The sequence below is a fragment of the Thamnophis sirtalis genome, unplaced genomic scaffold (assembly GCF_051295495.1).
Source record: "Thamnophis sirtalis isolate CommonGarterSnake01/CBP01778 unplaced genomic scaffold, rThaSir2_p1.2 scaffold_1, whole genome shotgun sequence".
Classification (NCBI taxonomy): Eukaryota; Metazoa; Chordata; class Lepidosauria; order Squamata; family Natricidae; genus Thamnophis; species Thamnophis sirtalis.
This window is the reverse complement of record NW_028261381.1, coordinates 7,210,818-7,236,685: the sequence shown is the minus strand read 5'-3', so window position 1 is coordinate 7,236,685 and position 25,868 is coordinate 7,210,818. Positions and strand designations below refer to the sequence as shown.

General features: G+C 42.1%; 1 protein-coding gene and 1 non-coding gene across 2 annotated transcripts in view; both read right to left on the bottom strand.

Moving 5' to 3' along the window:
• Positions 1-24,875, bottom strand: part of MPP4 (MAGUK p55 scaffold protein 4) — a gene marked incomplete at its 5' end in the record, with an annotated part of 36,301 nt that extends 11,426 nt beyond the window's left edge. Inside the window, 14 exon segments of the mRNA XM_087707099.1 lie at positions 1,156-1,170; positions 3,864-3,894; positions 3,897-3,940; positions 5,251-5,289; positions 9,507-9,524; positions 9,877-9,941; positions 11,633-11,829; positions 13,510-13,581; positions 15,266-15,351; positions 16,795-16,876; positions 18,984-19,115; positions 22,439-22,519; positions 23,888-23,965; positions 24,768-24,875. Of these exon segments, the coding sequence (XP_087563225.1) occupies positions 1,156-1,170; positions 3,864-3,894; positions 3,897-3,940; positions 5,251-5,289; positions 9,507-9,524; positions 9,877-9,941; positions 11,633-11,829; positions 13,510-13,581; positions 15,266-15,351; positions 16,795-16,876; positions 18,984-19,115; positions 22,439-22,519; positions 23,888-23,965; positions 24,768-24,875 (1,048 nt within the window).
• TRNAD-GUC (transfer RNA aspartic acid (anticodon GUC)) lies at positions 7,279-7,350 on the bottom strand. The gene has a single exon. It is a non-coding gene; the product is annotated as a tRNA-Asp (tRNA).
• Positions 24,876-25,868: the final 993 nt, after the last annotated feature.

The following is a 25,868-nucleotide window of genomic DNA, read 5'->3' as shown; positions in this document are numbered from 1 at the left end:
TGTAAAATCTCCATTCTCTCCCCACTCCAGGGAAAGGATACTGTAAAATCTCCATTCCCTCCCCACTCCAGGGGAAGGTTACTGCAAAATCCCCATTTCCTCGTGATCAGCTGGGACTCGGGAGGCAGAAAATAGATAGGGGTGGCACCAGTCAGAGGTGGTATTTACCGGTTCTCTGAACTACTCAAAATTTCTGCTACTGGTTCTCCAGAACTGGTCAGAACCTGCTGAATACCACCTCTGATTAAGGCAACAGCTGAATTTGGAAAGGAAGTGGGAGAAAAGGCAGTAAAGTATGATTTCTAAAGTTTATGGAGAGTCTCAAACATCCAGGTCATGGTTGTCCTAAATATGCTTTTCCAAAAGGCAACTGGACTTTCTTGGGGTTTTTTTTCCCCTTGAAAATATTTAGCTTCTCATCCAAGAACTGAACTGAAGAAGCTTCTTGAATGAGACTGATTTCCAAAGCCATAAATGTGCCACTTCCATAATGCTTAACGCTGCCTGGTGGTTCACTAGTTTTCAGCCTGTGTACTTTTTTATTATATAGAGCTTTGTTTATTAATATTATTTCCCGATAGGGACTCAAACTCCATTAATTGGCCTGAATGAAAGCCAGAAATGACCTGAAGGAAAGCAAGCATGTCCAAAATGTTGATTAATCCTATGATTTCTGCGTTTTCTGAGCAGTGGAGAGGTTTAATCTATTACGCATAGTTCCTGTTTAGTGACCACGATTGGAACTGCGACTCTATTTATGATCTTACTTCAGTTTTCCTTTGTTTTACAGACCTTCAAAGGTAATCAATATTGATTATATTTGCAGGTGTGTAAAACGAAGAAAAGCTGAAGATCATAAGCAGAGTCTTCACTCTGTGATTAATGGACAAAGCAAGAAATCTTTTTGAGATATCAACAGAAGTTAAGTGTAACTTCTCAGCACCTATGAGGAATTCTACATTCAGAATAGTTGCTTAGTTTATAAATGATCAAATAGGGTTTCATTGTCAAACATGTCTTAATTTCCATCCTATAGAGGAAGTTATTTGCATATATTCATCTGTCTTTGCTTAGAGGAGCACATTGATTAGTCAACATACATAAGCCCAGAATTTGCCTATAATTTAAAGTCTATGAAATAAAAAGATAAAATACCTTCTTTAAGTTCCTCTGTTACATTGCACAAAATGGAAGGATACGAAATGTCAAATTACAAGAGTTTTTAATTTATATCACTCATGATAGAAAGCAGAAAAGTACGCAGATTATTCAGTATGATCAGACCAGTGGCGGGTTTCAATTTTTTTTAGAACCTATTCTGTGGGTGTGGCCAATTTTGTGGGCATGGCTTGGCAGTCATGTGACCGGGCAAGTATGGCCAACTTGACATCACTCATGCACACTCAGTCACATGACCACCATCCCAAGCCATGTGGCAAACAATTTTGGGACTCCTATGAAGGGGCGGGGAGAGAGAGGGGAAAACCTCCCCAAAATGGACAACTGGAGGATTAAGGGCCGAAATTAGGGAGATCGGAGAAGGCAGGACAGAGGGGAATCCAGTAGAAAGCCATCACATGCTGGGGAAAGAACTTTGGGAGATCGGAGGAGGCAAGATAGAGGGGAATCCAGTAGAAAGCTATCACACTCTGGAGAAAGAACTTTGGGAGAACAGAGGAGGCAAGACAGAGAGGAATCCAGGAGAAAACTCTGAGCTTGCCGCTGCTGTCTGGTGGATTGTGCCGCTGGACCTCTCCATGCTTCTCCGTTCACCAACTCCACTCTCAGGTATGGGACTTGACACCGAATTGAGCTAGGATAGTGTGGGCGGGTGGGGGGGGGAGCAAGCAATGGAGCGGTTTCCGGACGGGCGGGGGTGAGAGAGGAGCGACAGGGCTGGGGCAGGCATTCTGGAAGTTACTTCTGGGTCCACCGGTCAAACCTCCTCTCTCCGGATCGGTAAATTTCACCATCCGGTTCTCCCGATCCGGTGCGAACCGGCAGAAACCCACCACTGGATCAGACCAGCATAAAGTTGGCAATTGGTACAAAAAGCAAAGACAAAAAACTAACAGCAGCAATAGGCATGAGAACATAAAATCTATACAGATAAAAAACCTTATTGGGAGAATTGCACAAAATCAGTGTTAGGTTTTGAGTTGCAAGAATTCAGTTTGCCTGACGAATAGCAGAGGAAAAGAGAGGCCAAGAGGGGAATCCTCTGATTATCCAGCAGCCATGTCTATTATACTGTAGTTTACATGTTACTTCTAAGAATAGATTATCTTCACACATGCAATCCTTGCCAAGACCTCCATTTACAGGTTTGAAGGCCTCTGTCACATCAGTCTATTGCAGATATTGGTTCTACAATCAATCACTCAAAAGTTCTTCCCTATTTCAATTTCTAATCAGTTTGATGAAGGTTTTCTAAAACTCAAATGCTTGTAATATTTTCAGCAGAGCCTTCAACACATTTATTGAAGGGAAAACACTTTGGTTTTCCCATGACTTCAACTTAGCATCAGCCCAAGCAGACCTTCTCAATTACATCCCGTCAGATGCCTGCCTTTTTGTTCCAGATTTCACTTCGTTCTTTGCCCATGGTCTACTCGTTTAAAAAATAAAAACATTACCAAGAGTCAGACTTTTTAACTTTCCCCACAGGTCCTTTCAAATTGGAACAGGTTAATCATTTCGTGACCCGTCAAAACCGCGGTCCACAAAAGCGCGATCGCCGAAAGCGCGCATTTGACGTCATCACAGCGCGACGAAAAAAATTAAAAATTGAAATAAAAATAAAATTAAAGCAAGCCGATTCACATAAAGGTAAGGGTTAGGTTTAGGGTTAGGGTTAGGGTTAGGGTTAGGTTAAGGGTTAGGGTTAGGTTTAGAGCATTAGGGTTACGTTTAGCGTTAGGTTAAGGGTTAGGTTTACGGTTAGATTTAGGGTTAGGTTAAGGGTTAGGTTTAGGGTTAGGTTAAGGGTTAGGTTTAGGGTTAGGTTTAGGGTTAGGTTTGGGGGGGTTAGGGTAAGGTTTTTGCTTTATTTTTACATTTTTCGATCACAGCGCGATGTTTTCGTCGCGCTGTGATGACGTCAAATGCACGCTTTCATCGACCGCGATTTTGTCGTCCGCGGTTTTGTGGTGGAACCAATCATTTCCCAGGCCAGCTACAGCAATTTTAACCTTCTGGCATTTCAAAGCTTGTAAGAAATGTAGATTTTCCTTCGTGCTAGCTCTTTGGAGGTTTTTGTACACAAACTCTGGAAATCCACAAGAATGACTGACATATATCACTTCAATCTACCTGCACAATGTGAAAGGGGGAAAAAACCTTCAAGAGATGCTTCACGATAGAAAGCCAGTTGCTTTAAAAAAAAAGTTCTTTAATAAAGTAACAATATTGCTGGAATTTCAATCTATTTTAAGGCTAATTTCTCAGTGTGCAGACTGATATGCCTCTGGCCTGTACTATTTTGGATTTTAACATACAAAAATATCTTGATAAGGAAACATCAGCATGGATACTCCTTCATCACCAAGAATAATAAAATAGATTATCCTCTCAATTACGCTTATGTAGTGTAATCTCATTAGCTTCCAGATGTCTTCTCTGTCTCTTGCATAGCAATATATATTTTTTGTTGTAATTCAAATTTGAATAATTATTTGGGAAAAAGAAGCCAATTTGTTTCACATTATCTAGACTTGGTTATAAAAGTACCCAGACAGGCTGAGAAAATATCTTTCATAAACATACACCTATCATACAGACACATAAATGGAGCATTTATTTAATCCCTACGTTACATAAGTCTGAGATTCTTATCATTAGCAAAGGACATTGCAGGAACTTACCAGATTCAAACGTCTCTTCATCTTTTAAAGTCAACCCAGGGAGCAAAAATAGCAAATGAATTTTATTTTAGTGATACCTTTGTAAAACATAATTGTAACCAAATACATCAGAAACAATTTCCCATTGTGGCAGCAATAGGAAGGGACAATGAGATTCTCTTGTAACCTTTTGTAAAATCAAGTTACATATCTCTGGTTAAATCCATGATTGATTTTGGTATTGATTTAAAAGTATTTGTGCTGGGGAATGAATTCCAAACTGGATAGTGACAGAGGCATCTGGTAGGAGGGGAGATGGAATTCACTTCCTCCACATTCCTTATTTCAGATTTTTATTGGAACATGAAAAATAGGACTGTGTTTACAAAAATGGCTTTTTTTATTATCTCATCAAGAACATTCTTTGTGCAACTGTTACAAAAGTAATTCAAAATCGCAATACTAGATTTTAACATTTTTATTTTTTATTTTATTTTAGTCTTTTCATGAAAAAAATCCTAACACCAAACAGTAAAAGTGTTCAAAATTACAAACTTTAAAACCATAAATCAGGTTCACGATCAAAAAAGGCAGAAGGAAAGCTGCAGGACATGGTTCCATGAATTAAGCCAAAAAGTGGCATAGTGAGCTCTCTAGATTCAGCATCAAATCTGTCTAAGGAAGGAACTGCATAAGCAGGCTACACAAATGCAGATTTCTACACTGATGATTCTCTCTAGCTGAAGCAACAGTTGATATGACTCAGTGGTGGGTTTCAAAAATTTTTGGAACCTACTTTGTGGGTGTGGCCTCCTTTGTGGGAGGTGGCTTGCCGACCATGTGACCTGGTGGGAGTGGCTTGCCGGCCATGCGTTTTCTTTCTTTCTCTCTCTCCCCCCTCTCTCTTTCCTTCCTTTTGTCTCTCTGTCCCTTTTTTCTTTCATCTCTCTCTCACTCTTTTTCTTTCTTTTTTCTTTTTTCTTTTTTCTTTCTTTCTTTCTTTCTTTCTTTCTTTCTCTTTCTCTCTCTCTCTGTGTCAGTCTCTGTGTGTGTGTGTGTGTTTGTGTGAATGGTGGGTTTCAAAATTTTTTGGAAGCTCTTCTGTAGGTGTGGCCTGCTTTCCGAGTCCACTGGTAGAACCTCTTCTAACCGGTTCAGTAGATTTGACGAACCGGTTCTACCGAATAGGTGCGAACTGGTAGGAACCCACCTCTGATATGACTGGACTTATGCTTCTGATCTCAACATCCATATAACGTTAACATTTCTGCATTGTTATTAGGGGTCATTTTGTTCAATGTTTCTTACAAATGGATCTTCTTTTTGGCCTCTGGGTTACACATACTGGGATTTTGACCCGTTCAAATGAAAGACGTAATTTCCATGCATCCAAACTAGAAGTGATTACCTGTTTCTACACACTTCTCATCGATCTGCATATCATCTTCTTGTATGTTGTAGACAAGGAAAAGGAAATATACGTCAGGCTGTTATAATTTTCATAGAACTCACATAAAGATAGAAACAATAACTTATCTGCCCCATGACTTCTAAAATCATATTTTATCTACTACTTCATATAGCACCATGATGTACAACATTCTACAATGATTTTCTTTTGATTAAAGCAAAGATGACTCTATTCTGATGGCCCTCAGCTGGAACCTAAGTGGAAGAACTCTTTCACGGAAAAGATCAAAACCAGAATGGAGATCATTGGAATGCCCATTTGAAACCCCCAACACTGAAAGGAGTAAAACATATAAATTACTCTGCCCTCCTTATTTTTTTTTGCCCTCTCCCCAAGATGTGAAGGAAGAACCAGGACAGTTTATTGATTACATGAGCCTGGATGTGATAATAGTAGCCCCACGGTTAAAGAAGATGATTGATGCCTCCTTGCAGTGCAGTGGGATCCGTTTCCCCTGGGGTAGTTATAAAACCTCTTTCAATCTCCACAATTATAAGCCAATCTTAGCCTCCGTTTCTAGAAAAGGTGAGTTATCTTGCTCTCTATTCCCTCGATCTCTTTCAGTGAAACCCTCAGAGCAGAGGAGTGGACACAATGGTGCAAGAAGAAAACAGCAAGAGGGACTCTTGTTTTCAAAGAAGACTTCCAACTTGGTATTAGCAATAGTAGTTAGCAGTTAGACTTATATACCGCTTCATAGGGCATTCAGCCCTCTCTAAGCGGTTTACAGAGTCAGCATATTGCCCCCAACAACAATCCGGGTCCTCATTTTACCCACCTCGGAAGGATGGAAGGCTGAGTCAACCCTGAGCCGGTGAGATTTGAACAGCCGAACTGCAGAACTGCAGTCAGCTGAAGTAGCCTGCAGTGCTGCATTTAACCACTGCGCCACCTCGGCTCTATTAGAAACTCCTGACTTTGGTAACTACAGAGTATGCTATTTGGGACCATCCTTTGAAGCATGCTTGTTTTCTTTGTTTAAAACAACAATAGTATTTGATTAGGACAGTGCAGTATAGGAGACACAGAGAAAAGTAGTAAGACCAAACATATAGCAATAGCAATAGCAGTTAGACTTATATACCGCTTCATAGGGCTTTCAGCCCTCTCTAAGCGGTTTTACAGAGTCAGCATATTGCCCCCAACAACAATCCGGGTCCTCATTTTACCCACCTCGGAAGGATGGAAGGCTGAGTCAACCCTGAGCCGGTGAGATTTGAACAGCCGAACTGCAGAACTAGCAGTCAGCTGAAGTAGCCTGCAGTGCTGCATTTAACCACTGCGCCACCTCGGCTCTTTATTGTATTGCTAAATGCAATCCTAAGGGTGAATAAAGACGCTACTGACGGAAGAACCACAAGGATGGCTTGTCCTACTTGGTTGCTTCATTTCACAGACAATATTGTCCAAGAGTGCTGGTAAAAAGACACTTTCAAATAGCTGTGTGTGTATGTGTGATTGTGTATTACACATGCAGATAGTCCTGGCTTAACAACCACAATTGGGACCAGCAGTTTCATTGCCAAGGAATGTGGTTGTTTAGTGAGATATTCTGCGACCATACAACCTCACTTCCACTATGGTTAAGTGACTCATTTCGCAATTGTTACATGACTGCACCACGTAATATTACTGTTGGCTTCTTCATTGATTCTTCTTGTTGGAAGATGAGGTGTGCAAATGGTGACCTCAGACCACAGGCGCTGTGATAGCAATAGCAATAGCAGTTAGACTTATATACCGCTTCATAGGGCTTTCAGCCCTCTCTAAGCGGTTTACAGAGTCAGCATATTGCCCCCAACAATAATCCGGGTCCTCATTTTACCCACCTCGGAAGGATGGAAGGCTGAGTCAACCCTGAGCCGGTGAGATTTGAACAGCCGAACTGCAGAACTGCAGTCAGCTGAAGTAGCCTGCAGTGCTGCATTTAACCACTGCGCCACCTCGGCTCTTAAAACTTTGAGCCTCCCCGTCGGGGAATCGAACCCTGGTCTCCCGCGTGACAGGCGGGGATACTTACCACTATACTAACGAGGAATGGTTATGATGGTCATAAGTGCCTGAACCAGTTATAAAGTTACTTTTTCAGCTCTGGCATAACTTTGAATAGTCATTAAACAGAGCAGTCATTAAGCAAGAACTGCCTGTATATGGAGGACAAATCCGTTTGCTCTCGAAAAGGCTAGAGAAAACAATACATCTATACATTTTTTTTTGTATTTAATATTTCTAAAGCTGCTTGGTGAAGCATTTAATTTCATGCTGGATGTGTGTTTGTGAACGGTTATAAAACTATGTCGTGTGTCTGTAAAACTATTGTTAAAATCAACATTTTGGATTTGAACATGCATTCTTATCCGTTTCAGGGATGTTAAGACATTATGAAACAGGTAATGCACAGAGAGCAAGATTACTTATTTTGTGCATATGTTAATAAAATAAATGTTCAGACACGCAGACACACAGATCTGATACATTAAAATGGATTATAGACAGGGAGAGGGAGGATGACTAGGATATAGCACACAGGGGTTTAGCAGAAAATAGATTGGGATTAGCTGGTAAACTCAGGACATTGCAGGAAGAGACCTGTCTTAGTGTAGGGTAACTAAAAAAAAATATCGGAAGAATCTAGCAGCGTCTTTTCTGACTAACACATTTCATTAAAAGGCATAAGCATTACCATCTAAGCTAATGTATTTTAAGTCTCTATTGAAAAGTTCAGGGTGGAAGCTGTTAGCCTGAAATCTCTCCTTCCTGGCTATAGAAAGTTTTTAAGACTATCGTTTTTAAAAATATCTCACAGAATTCATGGGAAAGATATGAAAATATTTTTTTTTCTCTTTTTGAATTGTGCTTCATTTTTCTGAAGTTACACGGTTGCCACTGTATTATATACTGTTTAGATAGCAAAGAGTGAACATCTGATACCGTATAGAACAGTGTTTCTCAACCTTGGCAACTTGAAGATGTCTGGACTTCAACTCCCAGAATTCCCCAGCCAGCGAATGCTGGCTGGGGAATTCTGGGAGTTGAAATCCGGACATCTTCAAGTTGCCAAGGTTGAGAAACACTGGTATAGAATATTCCTTCAAGCAATACATACAGATAGGCTTCGACTTATAACAGTTCATTTCGTGATTGTTCGAAGTTACAACAGCACTGAAAAAAAGTGTTTTATGACATTTTTCACGCGTAAGACCGTAGCAGCGTCCCTTTGGTCAGCTGATCAGAATTCAGATGCTTGGCAAACTGCCATGTATTTTTGATGTGTCCGGGGGGGTCATATAATCACCTTTTGTGCCCTAATGACATGCAAACTCAGTGGAAAAGCCAGATTCACTTAAGGACTGCTAATTTAACAACTGCAGTGATTCACTTAGCAACTGTGGCAAGAAAGGTCTTAAAATGGGGCAAAACTCACTTAACAACTGTCTTGCTTAGCAACAGAAACTTTGGGCTTGGTTGCTAAGCAAGACAGTTGTTGAAAACTACCTGTACCTGAACAAGGACCATTCAATTATGAGACAAATTCCATCGCAACATTCTTATAAGGATTCTGGTTCCACCACAAAACCGTGGTAGACAAAAGCGCGCTCGCCGAAAGCGCGTACGTGACGTCATCACAGCGCGACGAAAACATCGCGCTGTGAGCAGTAAATGTAAAATTAAAGCGAAAACCTTACCCTAACCCCCCAAACCTAACCCTAAACTAACCCTAAACCTAACCCTAAACCTAACCCTAAACCTAACCCTAAACCTAACCCTTAACCTAACGCTAACCCTTAACCTAACGCTAAACATAACCCTAACGCTTAACGTAACCCTAAACCTAACCCTAACCCTAACCCTTAACCTAACCCTAACCCTAACCCTAACCCTAACCCTAACCCTAAACCTAACCCTTACCTTTATGTGAATCGGCTTGCTTTAATTTTATTTTTATTTCAATTTTTAATTTTTTTCGTCGCGCTGTGATGACGTCACGTGCGCGCTTTCACCGAGCGCGCTTTTGTCGACCGCGGTTTTGACGGGTCACGAAGGATTCTGAGTAGTACATCTCAGAGAGAGATCAATCATCTTAGGTAGGACTACTTTGGAGACCTTAGCTAACACACACACACACACACAAACACACAAACACACAAACACACACAGACACATGTTTATGGAATCCAATTAACATTACTGACCTTCTTCTGCAATATTCACTAATCATGGGAAATCCATAAAAAAACAAAATATATAGGCATCATCAGGGGCACGAATGAACAATTCTAAGTAAACGAAACAGAGATTATTCCGATAACGTTGATACCTTTGTACACTAAAGCATAGTAAATGATTTCCCTACAGTTCCCCCTTGTGTTTAAGACTAAATAGTCCTAGGTAATCCTGTTTCCTGATTGTTAGCAGTTTTGCAATTCAAACTATAGCATTTTTTTCTCTAAATCTAAGTAGTCTAACTTGTACCCTATAGAAATAATTGCGTAAATAAATAATAATAATAATTACAGAAACAGTTCCATGCACAGCTTATCATCAGGAATTTATTATACTCACAGAATGTCGATTGGAGGCAAGAGTGGGGATGAAAGGGATGATTCCACCAGAATTCTTGCTGTTTCCTAGACAGAAGAAGGGAAGATTGCAGAATTAGAACAAGATTTCAACTCGAATCTGGAATTCCTATGGTCTTATGAGGAATTTCATGGATGGAGAGGGATTTAAAACCAGATTTTCATTACAGGTACACTCTTAACCAGGACACAAAGCTAAGAAGAGGAATTCTTTCCTGGAGAAAGGAAGTTTGTCTCTTCTAAAACATTTGACTGGTTGAGTGCAGAGCCACCCCCCCCCCTTTTTATATCATCATCATCACCGCCACCACCACCATCATCCCAATCATCATCATCATCTCAAGTTTATTAGAGTTCATGAAGAGAAGATTGTAATCCTTCTTTCAGCAATGGTCTCTTTTGCTGAAATCTCCCTGGTATTCCTCTGCATCCTAACCAGTGCTGCCTCGAGGGTACATGGCACCCCTGGGGCACATGGATTGATGGTGCCACCTCTCGCTGATGCAAAGTTTAGCATTTTTACATTGATTTGGAAGGAAATACGATATTGGTGCCCCCTAACATTTGGCACTCTGAGCCTGTGCCACATGGTCTTACCCTAAATTTAGCCCTGATCCTTTCCCAGTGGCAGCACTGGCCCTGTGGACCAACACCCACCTGGAGATTTGGATGGCTCAACCCTGTCTGCCTTTCACAAGGCATTGAAGACATGGCTGTTTTCCCAAGTTATTTGGGTCACATAGTATATGCCAGTGGTGGGTTTCAAATAATTTACCAACCAGTTCTCTGCCCTAATGACCAGCTGGGTAGGCGGGGCTCGGTGGTCATGTGATCATGTGGGCAAGTCAATGTCACTCAGGTCGATGGGCGCTTCGCCTTAGTTGTTACAATGGTAATAAGGGTTAAATGGAGAGGCAGTTTCTGTAAGCAGGGCAATAAAGATTAGGCTAGAAACAACACTAGAATGTTTCCTTCCTGCCTTCCTTACAGGATTAGCCCTGTAAAGTGGGAAAAAAACAAAAGATTTCTTCCAACAACCGGTTCTCTGAACTGCTTAGAAAGTTACCAACCAGTTCTCCCGAATAGGTGCAAACCGGCTGAATCCCACCACTGGTATATGCACTCTGCTACTATTGACGGGGAATAGGATTAATTGTCTATCATTGGATGATGAAGGAATTATAGATAGAAAGAAGAAGACCACTGTTGCAAAGAAGTTTTAGGTTTTCCCCACAGCCATGTAACAGGAATTCACTATTGTTTAGTTAATTCACTGGGATTGTTTATTTTTCACCCTTTTCTGCATGGAAAAATAGATACATTTTCTATTTTTATTCAATAGCAGTTAGCAATAGCAGTTAGACTTATATACCGCTTCATAGGGCTTTCAGCCCTCTCTAAGCTGTTTACAGAGTCAGCATATCGCCCCCACAGTCTGGGTCCTCATTTTACCCACCTCGGAAGGATGGAAGGCTGAGTCAACTTTGAGCCGGTGAGATTTGAACCGCTGAACTAGCAGTCAGCTGAAGTGGCCTGCAGTACTGCACTCTACCCACTGCGCCATCTCGGCTCACTCAATTCAGCAATGTATGGAGAAAACTTGCCTATAATTTTGATCGGTTTTAACTGTATCAGGTGCTAACAATGATGATCTTTATGCTAATAGAGACATCTTGTCTAAGTTGGTTCACCACATGTGACCCATCAGCAGAAATAAATACATTCCTGATTTTCCATACCTCTTCATAAGGTGATTGGAAGGGATGAGTCCAGCACAAGCTTTGAGGTTGGAGACTTTCCTTGCCTGCCACCACAGGATGTCCTTTTGGTCTACAATCTGAAGAATCTCTCCTTTTTTAAACGGCAGTCCTGCATCAACACACGGAATGAGGGGGTCCTGACGAGGGCAGTAATCCCGCATTGCACGGACATAGAGCTGGAGGGACAACATCAAAAGTTTAGTTCTATCACAGAAGTGACACTCCAAAGACAAGGGAATACACTTGTAAACGTTTCATAATTGCAAAGAATAAAAGGTCGGCTTTAAAAAAGCCTAAGATACAACTGCAGTCAAAACGTGGCAATAGGTATTAATTCATAAACAGAAATAAGAGCATAAAATGATCTTGGAGATCAGTGGCAGAGGTGGGTTCCTACCAGTTCACAGCTGTTCGGTAGAACCGGTTCGTCAAATCTACCGAACCGGTTAGAAGAGGTTCCACCAGTGGACCCGGAAAGCAGGCCACACCTACAGAAGAGGTTCCAAAGTTTTTGAAACCCCCCACTCTCTCTCTCTCTCTCTCACTCACTCACTCTCTCTCTCTCTCTCTCTCTCTCTCTCTCTCTCACACTCACACACACACACACACACAGACACACACACACACAGACACACACACACACAGACTCACACAGAGAGAGAAAGAGAAAGAGAAAGAAAGGAAGAAATAAATAAAGAAAAAAAGAAAAAAGAAAGAAAAAGTGAGAGATGAAAGAAAAAAGGAAAAAGGGACAGAGAGACAAAAGGAAGGAAAGAGAGAGAGAGAGAGAGAGAGAGAACACATGGCCGGCAAGCCACTCCCACCAGGTCACATGGCCGGCAAGCCACTCCCACAAAGGAGGCCACACCCACAGAGTAGGTTCAAAAAATTTTTGAAACCCACCACTGATCAGTGGGTTGGGTAAGCAAGAAACTGCGCAGTAAAAAGACATTTCAATCTCTAGACAAGACAATGTATTTCGGAGGTGAGTTTTGGCTAGGCAGAGATGGAAGACTATTTATCCTGTTCTTATTCCTCCTTGACAACAATTTGGTGGAGTGGTTCACATTGATCCTATCACTAGCACTGATAATGTTACCTAGTTTGGGTAATGAAACACCTGCAAGAAAAAAACAGCCAAGCTCAGAGAGCACCAAAGGACCCCCCCCCCATTTCAACCCTGAGCTACAAATATTCCTCTTTATTGGTATCATGTTGGTCCTTCAAAGTACTTATCAATTACTACTAGCTGTTGTGGAATAGGGGCCCTAATATCTTGCTTGTAGCATCTCACTGATCACTATGGAAATAAAGTGGACCTTTGATTTGATCCAACAGATATAAGAGAATGATTAAAGTAAAAAAGCTTTCCCCATGAAGAAACTTAATGCTAACTAAACGCTAACTCCGAGGGATTCCTGTATTAACCATTTGAAGCAAAGGAAATGCGTGGCACGACAAAACTGCGCTCGACTAAGCCGCGCCCAATTAAACCGCGTCGCTGACGTCATCAACAGGGCGACAACAGCCAGCGCGGAGAAAGAAGGGTGCTTTAAATAGCGCTTTGAAAGCAAGCCGATTCAACTTAAGGTAAGGGTTAGGTTTAGGGTTAGGTTTAGGGTTAGCTTTAGGGTTAGGTTAAGGGTTAGGGTTAGGGTTAGGTTTAGGATTAGGTTTAGGGGGGTTAGGTTTAGGTTTAGGTGTTAATTTTAGGTTTAGCGTTTACAGCGTGCTTCTGTCTCCGCGCTGTTGTCGCCCTGTTGATGACGTCAGCTACGCGGTTTCGTCGAGCTCGGTTTAGTCGAACGCGGTTTTGTGGTGGAACCAAGGAAATGTATCCATGCATTGCATCTTACTGTTGTTTGATTGCTGACGATTCGATCAGAGCCTGGAATCAGCTTGAACATGATGGTACTTTGAGATAGAGCCTGCAAGAATTCAGAAAAACAGTATCTAATGCACTTTGCCTACTTTGGTTGCAAACTTAATTTGGTTATCAATACACTTATAATTCTACCACTAGCTATTCCTTTTGACAGGAAGGATAAAATCCATGATGATATTGCTTTTGGTACATAGATAGTCTTTGATCTATTACCACAACTGAGCCCCAAATCTCTGTTGTTAAATAAAATAGTTGTTAAGTTAGCTTTGCCCCACTTTACGACCTTGCTTGCCACAGTTGTTAAGTGAATCTGGCTTTCCCATTGACTTGGCTTGTCAGAAGATCACACAAGGTGGTCACATGACCCCGGGACACTGCAACAGTCGTAAATATGAATCTGTTGCCAGGTGTTTGAATTTTGATCATGGGACAATTGGGAAGTAAGAGTGGAAAGAGTTGCAGTGTTTGTAAGAGTGGGAAACGGCCATGTCACTTTTTTCAGTGCCATTTGTAACTTAAAACGTTCACTAAATGAACTGTTGTAAGTCAAGGATTACGGGTACAGTATATGCAGTGGTGGGATTCAGCCGGTTCGCACCTATTCGGGAGAACCGGTTGGTAACTTTCTAAGCAGTTCGGAGAACCGGTTGTTGGAAGAAATCTCATTTTGTTTTTTCCCCACTTTACAGGGCTAATCCTGTAAGGAAGGCAGGAAGGAAACATTCTGGTGTTGTTTCTAGCCTAATCTTTATTGCCCTGCTTATAGAAACTGCCTCTCTGGTTAACCCTTAGTACATTGTAACAGCTAAAGTGAAGCGCCCATCAACGTGAGTGACATCGAGTTGGCCATGCCCCCCAGTCACATGACCACCAAGCCCCGCCTACCCAGATGGTCATTAGGGCAGAGAACCGGTTGTTAAATTAGTTGAATCCCACCACTGAGTATATGAATATGCCTCTCCTGTCAATTTTAGCTATCAAATTGTGCAAAAGTCAGGAAACATGTTTTAAAAAAACAAAGCAGCAACTGTTAGTTGCAACTGAGGAAGGAATTAGATTGCACAGTGCAGTGCAGCACTGCAGGCCACTTCAGCTGACTGCTATCTGTAGTTCGGCGGTTCAAATCTCACCGGCTCAAGGTTGACTCAGCCTTCCATCCTTCCGAGGTGGGTGAAATGAGGACCCGGATTGTTGTTGGGGGCAATATGCTGACTCTGTAAACCGCTTAGAGAGGGCTGAAATCCCTATGAAGCGGTATATAAGTCTAACTGCTATTGCTATTGCTACTTCTTATTTGTTTGGGAACTGCCACAAGGGTTTCTCCCCCCCCACCCCCCAGCATGCAAGCAGCAGACAGAAGCAGCAGATGGGGAAAGTGGTGGTGGTGATGGGAACAATACACACACACACACACACCTTGAAATTAAAACAAAGTGTTCCCTACAAAACTAGAAATATGAATATTTGCCTCCTTGCTCTTTGGTACAATCGCAACAAAAATCTGCGGGAAGGACAGTAGGACTGACAAACTTGTGGGCGCTACATTGAACAGTTGTGAGGGATCTATGAAAAGTGGGAGAAAATGACCATCCCCTCTTTATAGCATTTTTTCCCTTCGGCCATTCTCCTTTGGAGGATGTCTTTATTTTCCAAGTGTGCACTTTTGCATCGATTGCATGCTATCCTTAAGTGATATATTTAAAGAGCAGAAGGCTGATTGTGATTACCAGAATATGTATGACTTGCTCCGGTTCCAGGCCCTCCACTAGGATTCCGTTCACTTCTACAAGCTTGTCTCCAGCATATAACAACCCTGCAAAAGAAAAGAAAAAAAAAACAGTAATGATATTAAGCAGTTTGTCAGAGAACTGGAGAAGAAAAGTATCTGGATTTCTAAGAAACACCTAGACTTTATTCCCCCCTCTCCCAAGTTTAAAACAATTCATTATGGACAGCTGTGCATCTGACGAGGGCCGGATTTTCCTATAGGCTAACTAGGCTTCAGCCTAGGGCCTCAAGATCAAGAGGGGCCTACATTCAAATTGTTAGCAAAATTAAAATTACACTATTCTAAAAACAGTGAACACTAAAACATTGAACCAAAAATAAGGAGAAATTCTACGCAGATGACTAATAAACAAACATAAAAATGTATTGGTTAAGATCATTCCAACGCCGCGGCAGTTGGGGAGCCCGCCCACGTTCCCGGCACCGGCGGTCGGGCGAGAGGCGTGGCCGCTCCCAGTAGCTGCCCCGTCGACGCGGAGCCCACCAGCGGCCAGGCAGGTGAGGGCACGGAGGCCGAGCCGGGCAGCTGAGCACAGCAGGGGAGGCGGCTGGCCTCGCTGCCTTTGCCGCAGAGCAGAGCCGTCCTCCGTCGGGAGGCCAGCTATATATATTGATATATATTGATATATATCCCAGTAATGATGTATTTTATTGTCTCTCATGTAATTTACAAACTTAAAAATGGGAAGTGAAAGGGCCTCATAAGTGGAATAGCCTAGGGCCTCTTTTCATCTAAATCCGGCCCTGCATCTGACTATCCTAACCTCATTTCAGTCAGGGTTATTTTAAGGAGGAAGAGTAAATTTCAGTTCAATAGCTTTCCTCCTCCATTTTGGCCTCATGGAGGCAACTGAAAGGGGACTACGCACTGTTTGGAGCCCGTTTCCCCCCACCCGTGAATGTGATGACCACAGCAAACTGACTGCTACAGTTGGCTTAATGCATCTCTCTGTCTGTGGAACACAATCTCCAATAGAAGTACTTAGCAATAGCAATAGCAGTTAGACTTATATACCGCTTCATAGGGCTTTCATCCTTCTCTAAGCGGTTTACAGAGTCAGCATATCGCCCCCAACAATCCGGGTCCTCATTTTACCCACCTCGGAAGGATGGAAGGCTGAGTCAACCTTTGAGCCGGTGAGATTTGAACAGCCGAACTGCAGAACTGCAGTCAGCTGAAGTAGCCTGCAGTGCTGCATTTAACCACTGCGCCACCTCGGCTCAGTAAGCCTTCTAAGCCTTTTATACTATCTCCAAACCCCTGCCTCCTAAAAGCAATTTTGGGATAAGCAGAAGGAAGTTAATCATAATAAAACAATTTAGAACACCTTCACTAAGACTTACTGGGAAATATGTTCAGAACATTCAAGAACCTGTACAGAACTTTCAAAACGCATATTGAAAATGATTCCCTGCCCCTCCCCAGAGATTTTTTTTTAAACTTTCAGATGTATTAAATTTACCTTACCACTTTTATCTGCCAGTCCTCCATGGATTACTCTTGCTATCGTAATATCCCCTGTCAGCTCATGGCGTTTAATGGTGGCACCCTGAGGAAGAAAAGGAAGAGTTACTTCCTACTGAACAAAAGAATAAAAAGGTGGACACTTGGTGAGTAGTGGTATACGGGAAGTCTACAGCGTGATAGAGATATTAAGATTTTTAGCTTCCACATCATGTACCTCCCTGCATTCATGTACCATAACGTTCAACTTGACTCTGGGAACTTAGTAGACCATTAATGTAATTTTTGATGTTAATTTCAGTACAGGTAGTTATTAGTGGAGCCGAGGTGGCGCAGTGGTTAGAGTGCAGTACTGCAGGCTACTTCAGCTGACTGCTATCAGCAGTTCGGCGGTTCAAATCTCACCGGCTCAAGGTTGACTCAGCCTTCCATCCTTCCGAGGTGGGTGAAATGAGGACCCGGATTGTTGTTGGCGGCAATATGCTGACTCTGTAAACCGCTTAGAGAGGGCTGAAAGCCCTATGAAGTGGTATATAAGTCTAACTGCTATTGCTATTCTTGATTTATAACTGTAACAGAGTCCAGAATTTCTATCATAACTTCTTGTAGATTGTAAGTTAAAGCACCCACATGACTAGATCTGATTTTACAGCTTTTTTTGTGGCAATTGTTAAGCAATCACCATGGTTATGTAAATGTGATAGCCCTTAAGCAAACACTGTGTTTGTTAAATGAATTCACAGATTCTATGTGTGTTTTACCAGAAACCATCCCAAAAGGCCAGAAAATGGCAAATATATATATATATACACTTGTCAGAACCACCTTAAATTACCTCACACACAGCACTGGCTTTGGTTTGCGTTAAAACAACTTCAACACACGCAATGTTCTGATTGCACCACAAACGCAGTAGTCATCCTTACCTTTCACAGAGGCACCGAGCTTTATAAATAGGAGCATGATAGTGTAGAATAATCATATCCAAGGACCAGTGGTGGGTTTCAAAAAAGTTTGGAACCTCTTCTGTAGGTGTGGCCTGCTTTCCGGGTCCACTGGTGGAACCTCTTCTAACCGGTTCGGTAGATTTGACGAACCGGTTCTACCGAAAAGGTGCGAACTGGTAGGAACCCACCTCTGGTCTGTTGTAATTTTGAACAGTCACTAAGAGACAAGTCATTAAACAAGGACTATTGGTAAGGGGTTGGCTTGCCATACTTTTTCTTTTTTTCCTATTCCATGGAACCAATGGAATTTCTTTAGGTGACATAAGCAAATGATATACTCTGACTAACTAGTTTATTATGCAAGTCTGCTTAGGTGTATTTGGACCTATGGCCTTAGTCTCAGGTTACAAAATGCTAGCTATAATTATATTTCCCTCAAAAAAAGAATTACGCTAAACATCAAATAGGGCAGATTGTTTTTTTAATGTTTTCTTCTTGTGAATTCAACAATGCATCATGCTTGTGTCCTATATATTTTCATAATTAAAAACAAACACAAACGAATAAAATAAAAATTCTAAGATGGGAGGAATCCCCCGTAAGCTGTGTGGAGTGGTAAACTTGTCCTACTCTAAGATGGCCTGTTGCCCCGAAGGAAGATATGATACAAAGCAGAGGTGGGTTCCTACCAGTTCACACCTATTCGGTAGAACCGGTTCGTCAAATCTACCGAACCGGTTAGAAGAGGTTCCACCAGTGGACCCGGAAAGCAGGCCACACCTACAGAAGAGGTTCCAAACTTTTTTGAAACCCACCACTGGTCCTTGGATATGATTATTCTACACTATCATGCTCCTATTTATAAAACTCAGTGCCTCTGTGAAAGGTAAGGATGACTACTGCGTTTGTGGTGCAATCAGAACATTGCGTGCGTTGAAGTTATTTTAACGCAAACCAAAGATGCCTTTTAAAAAACAAGTTTACATCATATTCTTATGCATGCCAGTGCTGTGTGTGAGGTCATTTAAGGCGGTTCTGACAAGTGTCGTCGGCATCTTCGTATCTGGTCACATGGGCGGCAAGCCACTCCCATCCAGTCACATGGGCGGCAAGCCACTCCCACAAAGGAGGCCACACCCACAGAGTAGGTTCAAACAATTTTTGAAACCCACCACTGATACAAAGGGAAACACAGCAAACGAACTAAATGAATGTAATTAAAACTAAAGTGAAATTGAACATTACAAGAGGTTGGTTATTTTTCACCAGGCAGACAATCCTCATGGCCTCTTCATTTTCAGGGAGGTTTTCTGTCAGGGGTGGAAGCTTAGGTTCAAAATCCTTCCGGGCCACAGTATCATGAGCTAATAATAAGGCCTGTGAGAAAGAATAAAGACAGGGACGGGGTAAATAAATGCTAGGTCATTTTTAATGGGGATGCTTGGGTGTAAGAGTTACAAGGTAAATTTAACCTAACACTTATTTTTGATTTTTATTTATTTTATTTATGTCCATTAAGCTCCCCGAAACAAGGATGTTTTAAAATCTAGCATACAAACCTTGCAGAGTTCAAATATGATTAGAGTCTGCTTGAATTGGAATATGAAGCCAAATTTCCCAGCTTTAATGTATTATTTCCTTTTTCAAATGTCAATACAATGGATTCGTGTTAGGAAAAAAAACATTCCTTGTGCTGAAAGATTTTGGTAGCCACAAAAGAGACCCTCACATTTTATAACAGGGAATGATAGATCTTCGCAGCCACTTCTAAATCAACTTCTGCAACGTAAGGAGCTTGAAAAAGCTTTTCTCAAAACATACTTAGGTCTCATGCAAACATTAAGTAGAAAGTACAGAACTGTATAATTTTAAAAGGCAGATGGAAAAAATATGGATTCTCCTTTCTATAAAGCTTCTTACATAGAAAAATGTAGATTGGCAAGAAGAAGGCAAGCTGAACTGTTCTCCAAAACTTTCTGAATGATCTTTGAATATGCAGAATAGACATAAATGCAGCTGGAGGATAATACATACTGTTTAAAATGCTAAATGTTTCCCTTCTTGTACCTTAAATTATTCTAATCTATGATTTAACCTTTTTATAATTTAAAAGGGAGACAGGATTTGTAAGTTAAAACGGAAAGACACACAAGTGTTGGAAGAGAACAGAGATTCTTTTGTCAAAACCAGAAGAAGCTGCTGAGCTAGCACTGATTCAGATGAGCTGATATTCCTACTTGGAATTCTTGCTTTAAAGCAATAGTATAGCAAGAGTATTGGCAGCTACTGTAACTTCCAGATACAAAACCTACAACTACACAATTTAGGGTGAGAAGATTTTGCTTCTCTATTGTAGGAAGTTATCACCCAGCCTTCTCCCAGAAAAATGAAATATCCTAGGAAATATTGAAAAGGCAGAATATTTCTCTGGATGTGAGAAGAAAGAAACATGTTTTAAAAGACAGAATAGCTGCCTGTAGCTTCCTGCCCATCCCCACTTGGTCAATGGGCCATTAAGAAGGCCAAGCTAGTCCACTTTACATAATAAAGACTTCTCCACTTCAGTTACAGGAAAGCATGATAATATTGGCCCCAACTGACCACATGGCATCTGAGAACTCAACTAAACCTGGATTCAAAACACAGCCTAGAGAATTGTCCCTGCATGGCCCTATGGGAGTCTGACAACCAATCAGAATACATTTCTTACACAGGAACAGGAAACAGAGAGCTGGGACTAAACAGGTTATAAAAAGCCTAGCAAGCCCCTCCCTCAGCCCTTCTCTTCTTCTCCACCAACATTGGAGCATGTGATCACCTTTTCTGTTCAGGGCTCAAGCTATGTGGTCCTGTCCACCAATAAACCATCTTTCCAAGCAGCCTCCATGTCTCCAGTGTCTTTTTCCCTACTTGGAGCCGAACCCAGAAGGACATTTCTTGCATGCTTTCTCTATAAAACAGAGAAAACTGGTCTCTTTTCTCATGGAGGAGCAGATTTCACCTATCGGTTATATTGAAAATGGCTATTGGATTTTATCACTCTCAATTGGTCACTCTGCTTCTTTTGGCTGATGGATGTAGGGTTAGCGTTGACGAGAGCCGAGAGTGTTGCTATTCAGCTCTCAAGGCCCATGGGAAAAGTCAGTAATAATTCAGGGTTCCTTTGCAAAGGAAAGACAAATATGCTTTCCTGCAACGGTTTTTTCTCTAGCCACTAAAAGGCGCAGTTTGGATTCTTGGATTGCTAAAATGTTCTTCAGGAGTGGAGAGAAACATGGCTCCTGGCACCACTTAATGTATCTCAAAGTGAGGAAATCCCTGGCCTGTGCCAATACTCAAGCTTCCAACAATGCATCTTCATAATAAAAATAAAGGAACCTTCCCTGTCTGAAACCTGAAAGTTTCAGGTTTCTTCTGGATGGTGCTGCTGTGTTTATCCAAGCACGACAAATGGCGCACACACACTCACACACACACACACACAAACAGAGACACGGAGTCCTCCCACGCCAGGGATGGGTTGCTAATCCCATTCCGACCGGTTCGGTTGGAACGGGGCCGGCGGCGTCCTCGTGCACGCGCGCAGTTCACGCATGCGTCTTAGCGCCTGCGCGATGCTCCAGCTGCTCGCGGAGACTCGCGCAGGCGCTGTATGTGCCACCCAGCTGCTCGCGGAGAATCGCGCAGGCGCTGTATGTGCCATGTGCCTGCGTGGAAGCGCAGAAGCCTTCAAAGACCGGTAAGGAGCGCGGGCGGGCGGGTAGGCCCTTCGGCGTTCCCGGAAGTTACTTACTTCTGGGTTCGCCGACCAACCGGTTCGCGGGGACCGCCGCAAACCGGTTGAAACCCACCCCTGTCCCACGCCCTTGAGTGACCTTCAAAGAGGCTCAAGGGTGGCTTGCAGGCCGTGTGCGAAGCCGTGTGTGGGTGCGTCTGCTGCCCAACTGTGTTTGTGTGTTTGTGTGTCTGTGTGCTTGTGGGTGTGGTTGCTATCCATCAGAAACAAACATACTTTGGGGTGGAAGAAACTAGTTTTCAGTCTCTGCCGGAATCTGCTCTCTCTGCCCCAGCACCAGAGGTGGGTTCCTACCAGTTTGCACTTATTCGGTAGAACCGGTTCGCCAAATCTACTGAACCGGTTAGAAGAGGTTCCACCGGTGGACCCGGAAAGCAGGCCACACCTACAGAAGAGCTTCCAAAAATTTTTGAAACCCACCACTGGTCCTTGGATATGATTATTCTACACTATCATGCTCATATTTCTAAAACTCAGTGCCTCTGTGAAAGGTAAGGATGGCTACTGCGTTTGTGGTGCAATCAGAACATGGCGTGTGTTGAAAGTGTTTTAACGCAAACCAAAGATGCCTTTTAAAAAACAAGTTTACATCCTATTCCTATGCATGCCAGTGCTGTGTGTGAGGTAATTTAAGGTGGTTCTGACAAGTGTCGTCGGCATCTTCATATCCGGTCACATGGGCAGCCAGCCACTCCCATCCGGTCACATGGGCAGCAAGCCACTCCCACAAAGGAGGCCACACCCACAGAGTAGGTTCCAACAATTTTTGAAACCCACCACTGCCCAGCACGCTCTGGGGAGGGACGTCCAAAGGCCAGCTCACACATTGCCTAAAATAGGCAAAGATGCACAATGAAGAGACCTTTCTCTTCCATGCTGGAGAGTTTCAGGGGCCAATGCTTACCTTGAAGTGAGGACCTTGTAGAAGTTGTCTTAGCTCTTTCCTTTCTGGAGATTGTTGGCCTCTATTCAGCATCTCCACTACCTATGAACAAGAGAAGCATATACTTCATTTTGAAAATATATAACTTAACCTATTGCTTAAATAGCACGTTGATGTCTATAAAATACAATTATGTAAAACTCAAAAGGACAATTTGGTGCAGTAGTTAAGGCATTAGGTAGAAACCAGAGACCATGAGCTCTAGTTCCATCTTAGGCACAAAACCAGCGGGAGGCTTCAGGTCAGTAAACTTTCTTTTATTCCTAAGAAGTAGGAAAGGGCAACTCCTTTCTGAAAAAGAATTTTGTCAAGAAAACTGCAAGGAGTAATCCAAGCGGTTAGAAGGAGTCAAAACTGATACAAATAGGGGTGGGTTCCTGCCAGTTCTAACCTCTTCTGTAGAAGAGGTTCCACAAATCTACAGTGCCGTTTAGAACCGGTTCCAGCTCCCTCCCCCCGCATGTCTGCACATCATCAAGATGAAGAGCGAGAGGAGGAATTCTGGGAGTTGAAGTCCACAAGTCTTAAAGCTGTCAAGTTTGAACACCCCTGGTTTTTTTTCTAAAGGGTTAGGGGTGCAAGGGTCTTGTAACTTGACAGCTTTAAGACTTGCACGCTTCAATGCCAGAGTTCCCGAGCTAACATGACTGGAGGAGGAATTCTGGGAGTTGAAGTCCACAAGTCTTAAAGCTGTCAAGTTTGAACACCCCTGGTTTTTTTTTTCCTAAAGGGTTAGGAGTGCAAGGGTCTTGTAACTTGACAGCTTTAAGACTTGCACACTTCAATGCCAGAGTTCCTGAGCCAACATGACTGGAGGAGGAATTCTGGGAGTTGAAGTCCACAAGTCTTAAAGCTCTCAAGTTTGAACACCCCTGGGGTTTTTTTTCTAAAGGGTTAGGGGTGCAAGGGTCTTGTAACTTGACAGCTTTAAGACTTGCACACTTCAATGCCAGAGTTCCTGAGCCAACATGACTGGAGGAGGAATTCTGGGAGTTGAAGTCCACAAGTCTTAAAGCTGTCAAGTTTGAACACCCCTGGTTTTTTTCCCCTAAAGGGTTAGGGGTGCAAGGGTCTTGTAACTTGACAGCTTTAAGACTTGTGTGCTTCAAATGCCAGAGTTTCTGAGCCAACATTTTGGTTGCAAAGCAAGAACGTTGTTAAGTGAGTTTCATCACATTTTACAAGTTGACCACACCCACCCAGTCACAAGGCTGGCAAGCCACTCCCACCTGGTCATATGGCCAGAAAGCCACTCCCACAAAGCAGGCCACACCTACAGAAGAGGTTCTAAAAAAAATTGAAACTCACCACTGGATACAAAGCAATTTTATTTCTGTGAAACTTGTAATATTGAAAGCAAAAACTAGACATCAGGGAAACTGCACTTAATCTCAAGTCCAGCAATCTCACCTCATGCATCAATTCTTGTGCCTGGGATATGAATGGAACTGGCCTTCTCTTGATATACTGATGAAGGCATTCATATACCTAGAAACAGATGACGGTAAGATGTTGATGCCACTATGCAATGTCACAATATTATAAACGTGGTACATACATGCAAAAACCTGGCTATCTCCCCATACAAAGAAACGTGAATGGGTCAGGAATCAAGGCCACGTTTCTTCAGTACAAATCCTACAAGATTTGTATGTGTAATGATATATGAGATTGGAGAAAGAAACACAGACTAGATAAGAAAAGCTTAACCTGCAGAAGAAATGGGATATACAGGCGAAACTTGAAAAATTAGAATATCGTGCAAAAGTTCATTTATTTCAGTAATGCAACTTAAAAGGTGAAACTAATATATGAGATAGACTCATTACATGCAAAGCAAGGTAGTTCAAGTTGTGATTTGTCATAATTGTGATGATTATGGCTTACAGCTCATGAAAACCCCTCTCTGGTTTATTACCAAACCATTCATTGGTAGTTTAGTTCTAAAATTAGTGGGAAATTATTGGTTTCTGAAGCTAAGTATAGAATAAGGCTTCTATCATTTGTCTTTGCAGCTTCTATCATTTGTCTTTGCAGCTCATTCAATGATTAAATAATTAAAGTTAAAAATTCCTAAATGCAGAGAATTTTGTTTCTGTGCCTAACCAAGGGAAAGGCACAGAATTTGCAGTTGCTGCTTATTGGAAGAGATTTAAACCGTTTAAACCATTTTTTTCCCCGTTATGTGTTCGTTATGTGTCTTTCCCCCCCCCTCTTTTTTGTAAGCCGCCCGGAGTCCTTCGGGATTGGGCGGTATATACATTTTATAAATAAATAAATAAAATTTTACCTTTAGTAGAGCCTGCAGCCATGGAGATCTGAGCAGTTCATATAATACACCATCAATATCCTTTTTGTCAAAAAAGCTCATTTCGTGCCAGACCAAAGACAGACTGTGTCATAAACCTAACCCCAAAAGACACATCAGTGATATGGTTCATTGTTGCACTCCTCTAAATACAAGTATTTATACAAACATCTTTTATTTTTTTTGGACAAAAGATAAATGAAAAATTATAGCATGAGAATTCCTCATTCCTATAATAAAAACCCCATAAATAGTTTTTTGTTATAATTTATTTGAGTTTTGGACTAGAAATGTTCTAATTTAATGGCATGATTTGAAGATATACGTACCCTATATGTTAAGGTGACCAGATTTTAACATTGGTAAAGCAGGACACCATTGACCGGGGTGGGGTGGGGTGGTTCTTGATTAAAAATGTAAAAAAAAAAAATCGGGACTTTTTAAAAACGCTGCGGGACGCAGGACAAATTGTTAAAAATCGGGACTGTCCCGCCAAAAGCGGGACGTCTGGTCACCTTACTATATGTGGGACGCGGGACAAATTGTTAAAAATCGGGACTGTCCCGCCAAAAGCGGGAGGTCTGGTCACCTTACTATATGTGTATGTGAACCCTGCAATTTCTTTCAGGTCAAAACCAGAATTGGGAGACTACAGCACCTTGTAAATCCATTTTTGCCCCTTAGTTTTGTATTTATTTACAAGGCTAGCCAAGATTAAAACAGACATAACTGTGTGATAAACAGCTGACTTCCCAGTTATGCAAATTGTCACTTTATTCTACGATCCTACATGGTGCAGCTGGCAGTTGTGGCTAGGAGGGCCTTGGTGCAGTTGTGCTCCAGTTGCACCCATTCCTGGATTGGAAGGCTCTGCTCTCAGGCATTCCAACCCAGGTCACCTCCCGAATGGACTGCGGTAATGTGGTCTATATGGGGCTGCTGCCCCTGAAGAGTATTCAAAGGTTTCAACTAGTGCTAAATGCTGCAGTGAAGACAGTTATGTGTGCCAGTAGAGTAGCACACCTTTAATTTGCAACCTGCATTGCTTCTCGGTCCAATCTGAGGTGCAGATTTTGGCCTTTA